Source organism: Labeo rohita, chromosome 6 (assembly GCF_022985175.1).
Source record: "Labeo rohita strain BAU-BD-2019 chromosome 6, IGBB_LRoh.1.0, whole genome shotgun sequence".
Taxonomy (NCBI): domain Eukaryota; kingdom Metazoa; phylum Chordata; class Actinopteri; order Cypriniformes; family Cyprinidae; genus Labeo; species Labeo rohita.
The window spans coordinates 19,455,216-19,473,158 of record NC_066874.1 but is presented as its reverse complement, the minus strand read 5'-3'; the positions used below and the strand labels follow the sequence as shown (position 1 = coordinate 19,473,158).

The 17,943-nt window shown below is 34.0% G+C and overlaps 1 protein-coding gene across 10 annotated transcripts in view; it reads left to right on the top strand.

Moving 5' to 3' along the window:
* sgip1a (SH3GL interacting endocytic adaptor 1a) overlaps positions 1-17,943 on the top strand; it is a 98,189-nt gene that overhangs the window by 39,771 nt on the left and 40,475 nt on the right. For all 10 annotated transcript variants that reach the window (XM_051111754.1, XM_051111761.1, XM_051111755.1 and 7 more), the window contains one exon: positions 16,615-16,678. In XM_051111754.1, the coding sequence (XP_050967711.1) occupies positions 16,615-16,678 (64 nt within the window). The remainder of the gene's footprint in view (positions 1-16,614; positions 16,679-17,943) is intronic.

The window sequence follows — 17,943 nt, the reverse complement described above, 5'->3', positions numbered from 1 at the left end:
TTATTTACTCCCGACATCTGAGCTGTTGAAGATGCAGTGGATTACGTTTGTTTGTGAAGGGAATGCGCCCCCCGATCTACATATATCCATATATGTTCGGGCAAATCATTTGTGATCCAGCTTCACTTACAGCAAAAGTGAGTGTAAGGGTTTTTTTAATGTATCTTTGTGATCGCCTTTCCTAATAATGTGCTAGTTAGTAAGTTTAGTGGCTAAACGTGGCTAAATGCGGCTAAAGTAAACAGGCTCGTCACTCCACAGAGAGAAGAGAGGGGCGGGGCGAGCAGAGCTCATTTGCATTTAAAGCAGCCTCAACCAGAATGAGATGATTTTTGCAGAGCTGATTTTGGCAAGGTAAAAAGGGTGTTGTTTAAACTTTAACCTTTAAACTTAGGTTTTGTCTATATTTTACATGTGTTACTACAGTCCTAATGGCAAAAATGTACAGAACTTTCCCAAGTTTGCTTTTGCACTGAGGACACGAAGAGCGTCAGCTGGTGAGGCCTGAAGGCTAAATCAGCCCTTTGAGAAACCACACCGCTGCTCTTTCCTCTTTCTCCATCATGAGAAATGTATGTGGATGTTTCAGTACATCCACATACATTTCTCATCAGTATCTCTTGCAGAAGGATTGCATTTGTACTTTTATTTTTTGACCACTGTTTTGTTATGTAATTTTTTTCTCTGAGTAGGAGTGGAGCAGTAAACACTACAGTATTGAATCAGCTTTTTTTTCCCCCCAACTTGTAATGTTTTTTAAAATATACTGCCTTTTATTTGATCCTGCTCGCTTAATTTAGCGCTAAGACCTTTGTTTATGCCCCTTTACGACTCTTCATTTAAAATATTGATTGCAAGCATAATGAAAAAGGCTCAGTATAGTAATAGTAGATTTTCAGTTTGCTGGTGCTGCTGTTGTTGTTATAAAGATGTTTAGAGATTTTAACTGTCATTTAAAAAAAATGCCTGTACTATCTCTGTGTGGGTGGTGGAGGAAAAGAGCAATCTGGGTCCACATGGACCAAACCCATCACAAACATAGTTCAAATCCAGATGAAGGGAACTCCCATGTGCAATGTCAAGATTAAAGATAGAGGTTAATGTAAGAAACCCATGGACACTCCTTAAAAAGCCACTTCCATGAAGAATGTCATGAGGGAAAAAGAGAACAGTACTTACAGATAGAAACTACAGTTTGTTTTTTTGTTCCGAACCAGTTCCTAGGTTAAGGGAAAATAAAAGTACATAAAACAAATTGGATGTGGTTCCATGTTACAGATCATGTCAAAACATTGCAAGGAGTTGACCTAGAGTTTTCTGTGATATTATAGTTAGGCACTACCAGTCAAAAGGTTTTGAACAGTAAGATTTTGAATGTTTTTTAAAGAAGTCTCTTCTGCTTACCAAGCCTGTGTTTATTTGATCCAATTCATCATCACTTTTGATCAATTTAAAGCATATAAAAGTATTAATTTCAATAAAATTATACTGACTCCAAGCTTTTGAATGGTATAGTGTATAATGTTACAAAAGCTTTTTATTTCAGATAAATGCTGATCATTAGATCTGTCTATTCATCAAAGAATCCTGAAAAAAATGTACTCAGCTGTTTGAAATATTGATAATAATAATAATAATAATAATAATAATAATAATAATAAAAAGTGTTTCTTGAAGAGCAGATCAGCATATAAGAATGATTTCTGAAGGATCATGTGACACTGAAGAGTAATGATGCTGAAAATGTAGCTTTGATCACAGGAATAAATTATATTAAATTAATTGTTCTTATAAAGAGACGTCTTTAAAAAAACATTAAAAATCTTACTGTTCACAAACTTTTGACTGGTAATGTAGGTATTATAGTATTTTTTTAGTATTTAAAACATAAAATGGAAATTCCTATTTTCTAAATGCATCTTATTATGGACACCCATTTCTGCCATGGAATTTTCACAGTTCAGACTTTGTTTATCATAGTTCTAAAACACAGAATCAGAATTGTGAGATATAAACACAGAATTGCAAAATCTAAACTTAGAATTCAGACTTTTTTATTTCCAATTCTAAGTTTACATGTCACAATTCTGAGTTATTAGAATTACAAAAAGAAAATTAAAAATTGTGAGATTTAGACTCCAAAATAAAATTGGCCTTTTTTACTTTTTGTTCTATGGTAGAAACGGATACAGTTATCTATATGATGTTCTTATTGTGAATTATTCATCCATTTCACTTAGATATGGTTGTTACTTCAGTTGCATCATGACTCAAAGCTCTCTAGAAGTCTTTTTCCAGGTCTAATATGTCATTTGTGTTTTGTGTTGAACATTATTTAAACAAAGACCTATTTTATAGTTTCTTGAAAATGGCCATAATGGCCAGAATCATTTTCCAAATTAACTGTGTTACACTTGTTCTTGTATCAAATCCTGTGATAGGATTATACAGTACAAAACTGTCTGTGTCTTAGCAAATTAAAAAATGATCTGTAATGATGCTGGGATTTTTGGAGCTTGGTGTTGCATTGAGGCCGAAGCAGCTGATCTTTTAATGTTCAGTGTGTGTGAGCTTCCCTGTGCTGTGACTCTCTCTCCATCTGCTTCTGTGTCTCATGACGCTCCATCTGCTTCTCAACAAAGAATCTTCATTCACTGCCAGCATTGAATCAATTCAATGTGAAGATTGTCTTTAATAAACAGGATTTCCATGTAGCAAAGCTGACGCAGTGGATATTAAATGGTGTCTGGCTAAAGACGAAGTCTGTGGTCTGGAGGTGAAGTAATCCAAGTGTGGTTTTGATGGACCACTGTTAAGGAAGCTACACCAAATCTGTAGCTCATCAAGTTATAAACTAATCATAATTTGAAGTAGTTCTATTGCTAGTCAAGCTACACAGTTAGCTACACTGCAAAATGCTAACAAAATGAACCCAACTACCCAGAAATAATAACAGTGTAGTGTTAAACAATGCGACATAGCTTTGTTTCATGCTACTAAATAATAGTTTAATTAGTAGCACTGCTACTTATAGTTGCTCTCTAACACTGTTATTTACTAGTTTTCTGAGTTATCACCTGCTACAGTTTATTTGCCAATCTTACGATTGATTGCCATCAGCATTCATTGCATTCAGACACTTGGACAAAGCCACTTGGTTGGTTGTTTCACTGGCAGTCAGCTCAAGGACTTGGCACATGTCACATACACTGGCACGAGATTTGTACTTCCCCTCTTTAGTCTTAGACTGAGTGCCCAGACCTCCACCAGATCTGGTGTGATTTAACATAAGTGCTCCAGAGCACTGCAGTGTCATTTGTACCACTTGTAATTTAAGTAGTTGAATGGTAATTGGCAATAATGTGTTAATTTTTTTTTTTTTTTTTTTATCAATTTCTTGTCGCACTTCACTTTATAAGGAGTATTAGGAGTATTGTTGCTAAAATGCACTGAATTGTTTACATTTTTAAGGAATATTCTGAGACAACCTGTGCTTATGAATTTGGGGATCATGTAGTGGCCATTGCAGCTTGTTTTTGCACTTATTTTTTGGGATAGATCCTACCAATTACCAGTTACCAGCCCTGAGCTTAAGTCACTATGCCACAGTAGCACAACTAACCACTGCAGTTCCTCTGACAGAGAGTAGCATAATATGGCTGTTTGTAGGGCTCTGTGATTTCCAAGATACAAAAAATGCAGATGAAATGGTGGAATGCAATCATAAAAATGGAATTTACTGTATAACACCGTGTTACAACTACACGCGACCCCGCGACACACTATAAAAGGTGTCTTTTCCATGTTTATCAGAGTTTTTGTCCTAACCAGCCACGACGGCGACATGCAAAATTTCTCTTTTAGAAATGGTTTTTTTTTTTTCTGAAATGCCGTGGCTGGAACATACAACATACAAACTATGACAGTGATAATCTCAGGTACTAATTATGTGCTTTATTCAGTGTTAAAAGTGTCTGAGTTTGAATTTTGTATTGCATGACATTTATAGCCATACTGAAAGCAGCAACAGATATACCTCAGATCTTGAAAATAAATTAAAGCATATATGTTAAAACTGCAAACTCAATGCGAACCCACAAGTGTATTCCATAACACAGATGGTATCAGTCACTCAGTATGTACATTTAATAATGTTAAAAAGATTTAATATTTATGAATTAGATTGTAAACGTATTGTTATTCCGTTGCAAGTGCAGTGTGCTTCCAGAGAGAGCCCACTCACACACGCTTTTGATTGGCTGTGATAATTGATTCTGTTGCGTCGCATTGTTGTGTCAAAAGTAGGTCAGTACACTTAAATCAAAACGTGATATGGACTACTGCCGCAAAAGACTGTTTAAATATGAATCCTCCATGTTCTATGTGCCTCTGTGTGAATGCTGCCTCAATATTTGAGCACATTTGAGCACATGAACCCATAAACATGATCTCTAGTAATAATCTCTAATGCTCTGAGAGACACTTAAAGAGCATTTTACCGTTTCTTTTGAGAAAGCTATTGTTATAAAGGTCTTTAAAGCAACCCATCAAAATAAAAGTTTGGCTTAACTTGAAAAAAACGGTGACAGAAATATATTACTTAATGTAATGATAGTACTGCTATTGCTATAAAATTATTATTAAATCATTATTTTATAAAGAATATTTACCAGAGAAATGTAAATACACAACACAGTATTTCTGAGAAAAAAAAAAAAAAGAATGAATAAAATAATAATAAATTATTACTTTTTTAATAAAATCAATTAATTGGAGATGCTTTTGGTTATTAAAATTTAATGAAATAAAATTTTAAATGGAATCCAGAAAATTATTGGAAAACACTGAATTTGAGAAAAGAAAACATATTTCATAGGGCCTCAAATTTTAATTTTTGTTAATCTTTTAATAATTTGCTGTAAATTGTGTATGTTTCACTATTTTAATTAATTAGACAATTAATTCGATTAATATGTTTTTAATTTAAGCATTAAAACACAGTCTAGAAGAATTAAAATGGAAAGAAATGGGAAAAAATAAAGAATTCAGAAAAAAATAAAATGGAATTTGTGAAAAAAATAAACTGGATTTCATAGGGCCCTTTGTATATTATTTACAGGGCTAATATGAATTCATGGTTGCTCTTAAATCCATTTTTATTAAGCGCCATTTTCTTCTAGAAGGAATGTAAACATGACCTTTATGGATCCTGTGCAGGAATATGTGAAATAAGGCAGACAGGTGTTATACGTCAGTGACTTTAATGCATATAACTTGGTAGATATTAAGACGTTTGTATTTTTTCCACCAACCACCTATTGTAGGATCTCATGAAAGCTTCTTAGTGGAGTGTTACGTAAACATTGGCCCCGTTAACATGAATTAAATTTAACAGCTATTTTTCTCTGTAAGAGTATAATTAATGTCACAAGACCTTTTTTTAGTATTGAGTGATTATTTATCTAATCACTGCTTTAGCAGTGCTATTAATCCATTATATTACAAGATAAACATACAAGTGAGGTGTCATGATCCTTTTTTGTCCCCAGAGTGTCGGAACAAATCTTCACAGCAGGTTATTTTACATGTGCAGGTGCAGTGAGTGTTTACCATTCGTTTAGTAAACACTCAATAATTCTGCGTGACTGATGATGTATTTCCATAACAATGGAAAAACGGCCTCCACCATCCTTTTTACCAAATGAGTTGGCCAGATTTAAGTGTTTGTTAGTCATCCGTGCAGCGTGACTGGGCAGTGTGCTTGACTGCAAGTGAAGGAACCCAGCAAAAACATTATCATTAAAGCGTCTCAGTAAACCTCTTCATAAAACAACCAAATCAAAGTAGATTTCTGAAGTGGTCTTCAGATAGCGTTAGATTTACATTCCACTGTTAAGCGCTTCCTTGGTCTTCTCCAGGGAAATCTCAGCCTCATTTGCCCTATACTTCTGCTTCGTTTTATTTGGTAAGATGTTGTCATTTTAAAATTATGTTTATTTTAGCCATAAACTGTGTTTTAGATTAAATACAGGGTTCAATGAGTGACATTGTCTGAAGGTAACATTCATTTTGCTGAATCATTGGCATGTTTGGATGAACTGGCATGTTTAGTAATTTTTAAAAGCAATCGCTTCATTTCAGTCATGGAGAAAGAGCTGAAAATATTTGGCTTGTAAAATACCAGTAACTACATAAAATTGGTTACATTATGATTTGTCCCGCTTGTAGATATAATTTCTTAATAAATGGCAAAACATAAATACTGTTTAGAAAACTGGTAAGATTTTCCAGTATAATATAATATGTTATAAAACGGATAGGTCCGGTCCTTGATTCTGATTGGCTGAGCCACATTTGAAGCTGTTGTAAATTACCACCTTTGTTGCAACCACGAATGCTTCTGAGGAACTACATTGTTTGATGGAAGAATAATGTTTTTATTAATATCATTACACTTTATTTGCTGTTTTATTTTGTGAATCCTTACTACATATATGTAAAATAACGTAAAATAACTGTTTTATAAAAGCAGTGAGCCCCATGAAGCCGTGGTTTACAGTGACTTTATAACAGCTAAGGGGGTTTTAGGTCTTCTTGGGTTTTATTGCTAGAATATAATATAATACAATATAATACAATGTAATAATATTTTTTATTAATCAGTTCTTTTTTTTTTTTTAAATAAGTCAGTATGTTATTCAGCAAAGATGTGTTGAATTAATCAGATGTGACAGTAAAGACTTTTACATTGTATATAAAAATATTGTTTCAAAAAATTGCTATTGTTTTTCAATATTCGATTCCTGAAAATATATATCACAAAAAAACTGATTCTATAAAAATATTAAAGAGCTCATCACATAATTAAATCACATTATGATATATTAAAATAGTAATCAGTTATTAATCATTTGAAATAAATAGTTAAAATTGAAAAAAAAGTTAAGATAAAATAGAACCAAAAAATGAAAATAGTTATAAATTGTAATAATAATAATAATAGTTCACAATATTGCTGTTTTTACTTTATTTTTGATCAAATAAATGTAGCCTTGATGAGCATAAAAGACATTTTATAAAAAACACTAAAAAATAAATAAATAAAAAATAACCCCAAACAAAGCCCTGGCAGAATGGCAGTTTGTAACACACTGTAATAATATCCGCATTTTAAATGAATAGGTGTTAGTATAAAAAATATACTATAAATAACAAAGCCTTTAACACAATTTCCCAAATGCAGCATTTGAGAAAATAATGGTCATCCCAAAGAGTAATATAGCTTCTGATACTATAACTTGTTTTGATAAATGTTTTTGTTAGGAGAAGTTATAAAAGCTTTATGAACCTTTCATGAGCAGTTCATTTAGTTGCATTCACAAAGAGCTGAACACAGTCCTATCAATCATGTATGTTTGTTTGCTAGTGGAAAAATGCATAATGCATTTTATGGCAGTGAGTCTAGAGGCAGACTTGGCAATCCTTTTTACTCCATGTTCAACAGCTTAATAGCGAGAGCCGTTGGGTAATAGTTTTCTCTGTTGCTACAAGCTATTAGTAAAATCAGCCAACAAAATGTTTAACTTTTTTTTTTTTTCTAGTAGTGTACTTTATGCTTTCAGGAGTACTGTCGTTGAAGTAATCAAAAGGTGTTATAGGGTGTCTTTGCTTTAGATGAAAAGATGTGGAATTGTGCTTTGATGAGCAACATTTTCTAGAGATTCAATAGTAATGCAGACAGAATAATAATTAACTTATTCATTAAAACATTATAAAAGAATTTGCTTCTGTAAGACTTGGGGGAAGAGAATAGTCAAATGCATTTCTCTCAGGAGGAATTGCTACTTTGTTTGTGTGTTCAGTATTATATTTTTTTCATGAACCTCAAGATCTGGTCCAGTTATACATTTAGCCATCTGTCTATAGACGTGTTAATGAATATTCTAAGATTAAGATCAGCACTCTCTGATTTAAAAGATCACGGTGGGGTCATTGTGGCTGTGCGGCTCATTAAAGAGAGAGTTTAAGATTATTGCTTGTGGTCTGTGATCTCTTCTATCAACTCTCTCCAGATGAACTGATTGTTAAGCATTAATCCATGTTGTAGTCAAGCTGCCATGCTACCTCTGGTAGTGATATAGTAGAATTAAACAACCCCACAGATTTATCTCTTGTTTTTTCCTCTTTATCCCCTGCTGAATACCAGTAAGAACTGGCCTCTGCCTTGTTTAATGGATTTCCTCTGAATTCGCAGATGGTTAAGAGTTAAGTTTATGATGGAAATGCTTTTGTTTATGATAGGTGCTGTGATAATACAACCATTTGGAGACTGCTGTAGACATTTTAATGAGGGGAAAGATATTTCGCAATCTTTCTGTCCTTGACCCTTTGATGACATCAGTGGTTTTACTGTTCTGTAATAGGAAATGTCATTAAAATTCATGCATTTCACACTGTCATTTAATGTATGAAACCAATGCATTTCCATAGTTATTAAAGAAGTCCAATTCCAAAACAAAGATTCACATATAATGTACTCACCCCCTTCTCATCCAAGGTGTTCATGTCTTTCTTTCTTCAGTCGTAAAGAAATTGTTTTTTGAGGAAAACATTTCAGCATTTTTCTCCATATAATGGACTGATATGGTGCCCCAATTTTGAACTTTTAAAATGCAGTTTAAATGCAGCTTCAAACGATCCCAAATGCAGTCGTAGACCAAACCAAGGAAGAAGGGTCTTATCTAATGAAACGATCTGTTATTTTCATTAAAAAAATACAATTTGAGTACTTTTTATTCTCAAACGCTCGTCTTGCCTCTCCCTGAACTCTGTGTATTCTGGCTCTAAGCAGTTAGGGTAGGTCAAAAAACTCCAATCGTATTTCTCCCTCAACTTCAAAAATCATTTCAAAATCATCCTACATTGCTGCAGAAATACCGACCCACCCTTACCAAAAAAGGTAAAAAAAACCAAAAAGGTATAAGTAATATAGGATGATTTTGAAGTTGAGGGAGAACATGAGATGAGAGTTTTTCGACGTACCCCAACTGTCATAAACCGGAAAAAAACAGTCCAGGCAGAGTAAGACAAGACGAGCGTTTGACATTAAAAAGTATATAAATTGTATTATTTTTATGAAAATACCCGATTGTTATGCTAGATAAGACCCTTCTTTCTCGGCTGGGATTGTTTACAACCGCATTTGGGATCGTTTGAAGCCGCATTTAAACTGCATTTTGGAAGTTCAAAATCAGGGCACCATAGCAGTCCATTATGTGAAGAAAAATGCTGAAATGTCTTTTCTCAAAAAAAATAATTTCTTTACGGCTGAAGAAAGAAAGACATGAACATCTTGGATGACAAGGGGGTGAGTACATTATATGTGAATCTTTGTTTTTGAAATGGAGCTCTCATTGTAGATCTAGCAAAAAATGTAATGTACATTTATAAGACTATACTTTGTGTTATACTACCTTAGCATTGACTTTTTTTTAGAAAACTACTGCTGTGTTTCTAATGACAAATTTGAAATCTTTCTCTCTTCTGACTGCCATGATCAAGTTTTCTCCATCGTTTGAGAAGTCGTAGAAACATATATGTATATGAAAATGAAAATGTAAAAATTCTGTTTTATAAATGATATTATTTAGAAAATTATGTTTTCCAAATTAGGTTCATTCACCACTATAAAAATTTAGCTAAATATGATGACTTATGCTTCTGAGAACCCTGGAAATAAAAAAAAAAATGAGAAAATGTGACCCTGGACCACAAAACCAGTCATTAAGGGGCCAATTTTTTAAGATTTAGATTTATACTTTATCTAAAAATTTAATAAATAAGCTTGCCATTTTAGGATTGGACAATATTTGGCTGAGATACAGCTATTTGAAAATCTGGAATCTGAGGGGGCAAAAAAATGTAAATATTGAGGAAAATCGCCTTTAAATTTGTCTAAATGAAGTTCTTATCAATGCATATTACTATTTAAAAATTAAGTTTCAATATATTTACAGTAGGAAATTTACAAAATATCTTCATGGAACATGATTTTAACAAATTTTGGACATAAAAGAAAAATTGATCAATTTGACCCATACAATGTATTTTTGGCTATTGCTACAAATATACCCTAGCGACTTAAGACTGGTTTTGTGGTCAAGGGTGGTTTTTGGTCTGTTTTAGATTATTTTGTAGTCATCTCCTAGTCTTTGTGTACATTGTAGTAGCGCATAATTCACCATATGAAAAACTTTTTATTTTATTTTATTTTATTTTATTTTATTTTATTTTTGGGTGGTGTTATTTTTACGTAGAAAAATCGATCATTTTGACCAATACAATGTATTGTTGGCAATTGCTACAAATACACCTGTGCTACTTATGACTGGTTTTGTGGTCCAGGGTCACTTATTTCATTCTGTTAAATGCAAAAGGAGTTCTTTATTGTAGAATGTCCAGTTTGCTTTTTTCTGTACAGTGAAAGTGAACATTTTCAGTGTGTTCATCACATAAAGCTTTCATATGACATCAAAAGACTGTTAATTTTATGATGTATTATTTGTCTTATCATTTTCTGTTTATAATAGAAAGCAGCGTGAACATTCTACTAAACATCTCTATTTTGTTTCCACAGTAGGGCATTCAGATTTGAATGATATGAGGGTAAATAAATGATGACAAAATGTTCATTTTGGGTGATTTTCTCATTGTCAAAACTGAATCATGAGCCTTTAGCATTGTCTTTCTGGGTTTTCCAGAATGCCTCTGCTTTCCAAAACAGTCTTCTGTCTCATCGTTTACTTTGTCTTTGTCTTAGTGATGAGCACAGGCCGTTCTTTTCCTGACCCAGTTTCCCCTGTGGTGGACGTTTTTCCTCTGGGGGGGTTGGGATTTCAAGCAGAGAGTGTCTTTTGAGTATGTGCAGTCATTTATCTGCTTCTGTGCGGATGAGAGTTTGTGAGCGTGTGTGTTGGTCTTTTGAGTACATGGCGTACGGTGAAGCCACCTGGACCCAGTGAAGGGAATAGGTTATTTGGTTCACATTTTCTGCTCAAAGCTAGTGGACATTTTAGGTAAAATGACAGAGTAGATGATAAGGGCCCTTGCCTTTCTGTTAATTCGCGTAATATTACAGTTATACTTGTTGACTGCAAATTTCTAGAGTGGGATGTGAAGTATATTGTATATTGGTGCTTAAAATGAGTTTTTTACATTGTATCTGTAGTTCTTTATTCTGGTGTGATAAATTGTGTTAATACAAATCTGTAGACAAATACTTCAGCTGTATAGTACATGCAGAAACCTAGTTGTTTATCTCAGTTCAGCTGTTATTGAGAAGCTTAATGGAACATCTGTTAATAAATAAGTGCTCTCACTTAGTACTATTGTAATACCATGTTATTTTGTACTGTTAATGCACCATGATATGATATTGCATCATGGCCATGATGAACACCCTACCACCATCCTCATCCAAATGTATGCTAAATACTCATTGCTTTTCTTCCTTTTTATCTGTCTCTATTTGCCTCTTTCATATAGAGGATGCAGTTCAACGGTGTTGTTGATTTGCTTTGTGAGCCCCCAGCTGGCTTTGAATCTTGACAAAATTATGCTGGTACATTGTTGAGTTGTTTGCTGAGTTAATGTTGTTGTTGTTGTTGTTGATTCAGTTATCAGTTGTTAATTGTTGTATGATGATTGCTGATTGTCATCATTATTGAAGTCTGTGTGTGTCTGTATAAAACTATCGCACAAAGGTTTTGCTTTACAGGATGTTCCTTTCTTCAGAGGCACAGATTGCAGAGTTCACTCAGCACAGGTATATTTGCAGCAATAGCCAAAAAAACATTATATGGGTCAAAATGATCAATTTTTCTTTTACGCCAAATTACGCATATTATTTTGATTAATAATATGCATTGCTAAGAATTTTATTTAGACAGCTTTAAGGGCGTTTTCTCAATATTTCGATTTTTTTTTAGCACCCTCAGATTCCAGATTTTCAAAAAGTTGTATCTCAACCAAAGATAGATTTCAGATAATCTTATGACTGGTTTTGTGGTCACATATATATTAATATTTTTGTGAAAACCATGGTACATTTTTTCAGGATTCTTTGATGAAAAATAAAGTTCAAAAGAACAGCATTCATTTAAAATGTCTTTACTGCAACTTTCAATTACATTAATGCTTTCTTGCTGAATAAAAGTGTTCATATTTATATTCTGTCTCACTCCAAAGTTTTTGTAGTGTATAAACTTCATTGTAGTGTATCATGGTTTCCACAAAAATATTAAGCAGCAAAAACATTAGCTATGTTTCCATCACTCCATTTTTATGCACATTGTGAAGTATCACATCAGAAAGGAGTGATGGAAACGCCAAATTTGGGAAAAAAATCCCTTAATTTGCAAAAACAGTTTTTATGCTTGCTTGAGGTGGTTTTTGACCGTGAAAAGCTCATACGAATAATAGGAGATGGAAATACATTTTCCAAATAAATTCTTCCATGTGCAACCAAAAAGTCATGTGACTTTGCATAACCTGATTAACCAGTGCACGATCTTTTTGCACTGTATCTGAAATGTTGTTATGATCATTCTTAAATGCCTGAGCAAAGTCTGTCGTAAAAATATTTTTGTAGAATTGCTTGCCAGAACTGTTTTACACGACTGTGTTCAAAAACAGCAGGCATCCACCACTAAAAGCAATGGCTGCATTTATTGTGTTTTGTCTGCTCGCTGTGAGGCACAAGTAAAATACATGAAAATGTATTACATTCGGGAGCTTCTCCTACATTTCTTAGTGATATTTAGTGCCAATTTATCAGGAAGTGACAGTTTTGTTCTTTTTGCCTTGTCGGATGGAAACGGTGCTTATTTGCAAATATTTTGTGTGATATTCCAATTAAAATTCACAACTTTGAATGGAAGCTAAGCTATTGATAATAATAAGAAATGTTTCTTGAGCACCAAATCAACATATTAGAATGATTTCTGAAGCATCACGTGACACTGAAGACTGGAGTAATAATGGTGAAAATTCAGCTTTTGTCTTTATCTTGACATCTGTACTTGGTAATATGGACGTAAGTTCTTTGTGATGGAAATTGTCATGTCTCTATTTACAGTAGTGTTTGTTGGATAAAAACTCCAGGAAACTCTTGAAAAACTTTCTTGGCCATAACAGAAGAAAGAGGAGAACTAATCTCTCTAAAACATGATGAATTGGACTGATGTCACAGATGATTGCCAGCTCTGTGGCACCTACAGTCTCGCCAACATTTTCTCTGACAATTAATCTTTGCTGCTTTTAACCACTACTGTTTTTCTCTGTAGTCTCTAAAGCCCTAGGAACCATCTATCTTTATTTTACAAATATCGTCTTCTCTTTTCCTGTTTGCTTAAGTGGTGTCCCAGGATGGTTAGCGCTGTCATTTTCACTGGCCTTCACTCCATGAGTTAGCTACTGGTAATCACGTTACCACTTCCGTCATGATGCTTACATACGGAAGCTATTATTTTCATAGCCATTAATTAGTGTTGTGCTGTGTTTAGAAATCCCTCTTGTCAAAAAATGGACTTAAGCCATCTCATGGGGGTTAGCTTATATGGAAAGTGTGACCACGCTGGGGTTTGTGTGTTCGCAGAGACTGTAATCTGCTTTAGCAGCTTGTACAAATGCATCCAAAACTGTACTGATATACTTTTGTGTTTGCCAGTATGTGGATTTAGGTGAAAATGTGACATGTGAGGGTTCAGATTTGAAGTCTGAAAGAGCTTGATATATGTGAACTTGTGAGGATGATGTAGCAGAGCTACTCTTTTTGACTTGCACTAACAACAGAAAACCAAAAACTAGCATGTTTTGCAGTATTGACTGACATATTTCACAAGTATCATGTTGCTATCATTCGATGCCACCATTGTATTATGGTACCTCTCCAGTTCACTTTTGTAAGGGTGGTATCTGTTTTCATCAAATTAAGACCCTTTTATGAGTCTGTAAATCTTGCATCCAGGCTGAACAGCCTTGCACTAGCACCTTTGTATACTGAATTGCATCCCTTAAGTATATTGTTCATATCAAAACAGTTATTTTCGGCCTAAAATAGCGTAAACAACCTAACCACTAATTATATAAAATCTTCATTGCTTTAAACCTGTTTCAAGAGCTCTTATATAAACATATAATTAATCTATCTACCCTGAAAGGCAAAACTGCTGGATTGCTTCTGTAGCATTATAAAGACCCGCATACCATACTCTTACCAGAAGATCCTGATTATGTAATAATCCACTTAATGCAGCCATAATACTAAATGCAAAAAAAATCTAATCCTGATATCAGAATTAACCCTTCGCAAAGACCCTGACAACACATGGACAGACAAGACACAGCAGGTTACATCTGGTCTCATGTTTCTAATTTTGTTATTTTATAATAAGTTCATACTGTTTTGTTACTCTTCCTCTTCACTAGTTAGAGCTTGAAATAAACATTCAAGTATAATAATAAGTACTCCTTTTTCCATACTGTTAAAGGGATAGTTCACTCAAAAAAGAAAATTGTCATAATTTATTCAAGTTTTCCCAAATTCAATCCTTGATTTTAATTTATCATAAGCTTTAATTTGGTTTAAAGAATTAATGATTATTTTTGTTTGAAGACTAAAATAGCTACCAAAATAAATGTTGGTAACTGCAGTTTGACTAAAAGCAATGACGAAATGTTGGCAAAAATGCAATGACTTTTCGTCGACTAAGTCAAGTCTAAAGACTCATCGCTAAAATGTGACTATTACGCTTTTTAGTCTCAAGATAAAGACTAAGACTGAATCAAAAATGCCTGTCAAAATTAACACTGGTTGTAATCTGTAAAAATATGATGTAAGTGTTTCTTATTTTTGTTATTTTATACCTATTTCTGTTGGTTGCCTCCTTCAGCCAAAATCATATGCAGTAAAATAAGTATTGAACACGTCACCATTTTTCCCGGTAAATATATTTCTAAAGGTGCTGTTGACATGAAATTTTACCAGATGTTGATAACAACCCAAGCAGTCCATACATACAAATAAAACAAAACTTTTTTACACACTGCCAACACACATTTATGTCCAAACACCATGTAAAAGTGGATTTTGCATAATAGGTGCCCTTTAAGAAGTTTCCAATCAAGATAACAAAAACAAGATATAAATGTAATAATGGATAGCAGTTGTGATTCGAATTATAAAAGGAGCCTTGCCCAAATGACTAAAAAGCACTCATTCAGGTGTTTAAACGCCCTGGATCAAGTCCATTTTCAAGTCCTGCCTTGACCTGTTTTATTCCCTGTATAGAGCAGATCTGTCAATGAAGCTGTCAGCTTTTGTTTTCACATCAAACTCCAACACATTTACCTCCGGAGATTTGATATTTAATATTTAGTGTAATTTATTAATTCAATTACATGCACAACCTTGTGAAGCTTTTCAGTCATTACTTAATGACTAGTGCACAAAGCAGAACGGCTACTATTCGCATCAGTGTTTGTCTTTTTGTAGCACACTTCATAAAAAACTCTCTTTAGTTGCTCCTCCCTAGTTATGTTATTTACTGACTTGTTTTTTTTAATTGGACAAAAGGAACATTTGCCCAGAAGAAATGTGTAGTGAACAGTGAAACACGTAAGGCAAAGAAAAAGTAGACACGTAAATGCAGTGTCTGGGAATTTTCTCTGATGGCTCTGAGAAATAGACTCTATCTCTCATCTCACTCTCAGCCAGACAGCAGCGCTTGAGCCTGTGGATGTGTTAGGAAATATTTAGCAAAGATCAATAATGCCATCCGCCATGTTGGAGCTCCCTGTCGCTGCAGAGGCTTGAATAGATCGATGCCTGACTCAGAGCCCTGCAGGCCCCATAGCTGTGAGGCGGACATGCCCCTGCTGCACAATCATGTCCTCGTTGTCTCCATAAAACTATATGGGTATTTACTGTAAATTGGGTTGGAGCATGTTTTGACTGTTTAGATTAAAGTATATGTGGACATTGATTCATTTTACTCCAGAGAATACATATTCAGTCTGGTGATATTTTTGAAAGGCAGCTGCTGTATAGACATTTAGGTTAAAGTTTAGGCTACAAAACACCAATTGAAACCACCATCAGTATATTAAGGGGTCATAATGGGAACCGTTATTGGTCCTGATTTAAGAAAAATAACCTTGCTTTAACTTATGTCATTGTGGTTTTATTATTTTTATTTATTTATTTTTGGCGAATTAGCTTAATGCAAATGCTTTCTGTTTCTGATGTTGGTGATGTTGAAATCAATTTTGTATCAGCAGTTGTCGGTGTGATTCAATAATGGATTCAGTTCATTCTTTGATCTGAAATGTCATAAGACTTTGGACATGAGCCTTTTCAACATTCTCTCTTTACAAACATCCACCCACCCACATTCACACACAGGCACACAGATACACACACCCACAGTTACAGCACATTTGTAAATTTATCGGATGCCATGTGTCTGCGTCTCTGAGGCTGAACTGTGTGTTTTCGTGACAGTGTTTTTGAGCCATATCAAATCAGACAACTAACTACTGTATATCTCACCACAGGATTGAAAAAACGCACCAGGAAGGCCTTCGGGATACGGAAGAAAGAAAAGGACACTGACTCTACGTAAGTTTTACTAATTTATATTACCACAATTTTACCCCTATAAAGCTTGATGCATCATACAGTATTTGATCAGTGTTGCCAAGTCTGCGGTTTTCCCGCGGAATTGGGCTACTTGAACACTGTTGCCGTGGGTTGAAGCGACACCAATAACGTAATGTTTAGCCCCTGGAATGCTAATTTTATCAGGGGAACCCTGCCAAAAAATAATTGCACTCAATTTTTAACAGGGAGTTAAACCCTTAAATCACTTAAAACGTGATTGGACTACTTTTTGGCTAGTTTTGAGTAGCAATTGGGTGGATTTTGTTGTGAAAACCTGGCAGCCCTGTATTTGATACATTTCTAAGGCCTCTAAATAATCAACATGATCAAATCCTTTTTTTTTATACAATCTAATGCCTTCTGACATCTACATGTATCTTTTTGCTAACTAAATGTAAGAATAACTTTTATATTGTTAGTAATATTAAAAGATGAACACTTATTTGATTATCCATACATCATTTTTTAAATCATGTTAAAATCTACTTAAATATGATACAACAGGCTTTTTAAAAACATTTATTTGTACATCTCTGTCATCATCATTGCATTATTTGTTCTGTAATAATATAAAATACAGAGCTTTTAAATATTAAAATCTTACTAAGACCTATTATTAGGAAATATAAAGTGACAACTGATATTTATGTGCAATTTATGCAAGTAGTATTAATATCGATCTCACTGACATTACTAGCTATAAGAATTACATTTTACTTTTTGGAGATATAAATATCAGTAACTGCACTAAATTACATATTTTGCTTAATGTGGGCCTCTGAGTGCTTTTTTTCTTCTCAGTTATGACCTCCAGATTCTCCTATATCATGTTATATGAGCTGGAAAGGCTTAAAGGATCAGTTCACTTCCAGAACTTTTATTCTGGAAGTGAACTAATCCTTTAATGTATTAAATATGGGGCGCAACAAAAGCTGAAAATTCCTTTAGATTTTATCTAAAGGTTCAATAAACTGTTTCGTTCCACATTAGATATGTTTTACTATTATATCGTATGCCAAGCATTACAGGATTAATGAACTTATTATAATAATAGTGCTTCCTAAGGCAGGCTGATGGAGTTCTCTCACAAACCCATTAACACAATGGAGCATTTGCTGCTTGCACGCTATGAATCCCTGTCTCCTGCTTTAGCGTGCTATAAACGATGCCTCTTTTGTGTGTGTCTAGGGCCCAACACACAGGTGCTTCTGTGCCTCAGAGCG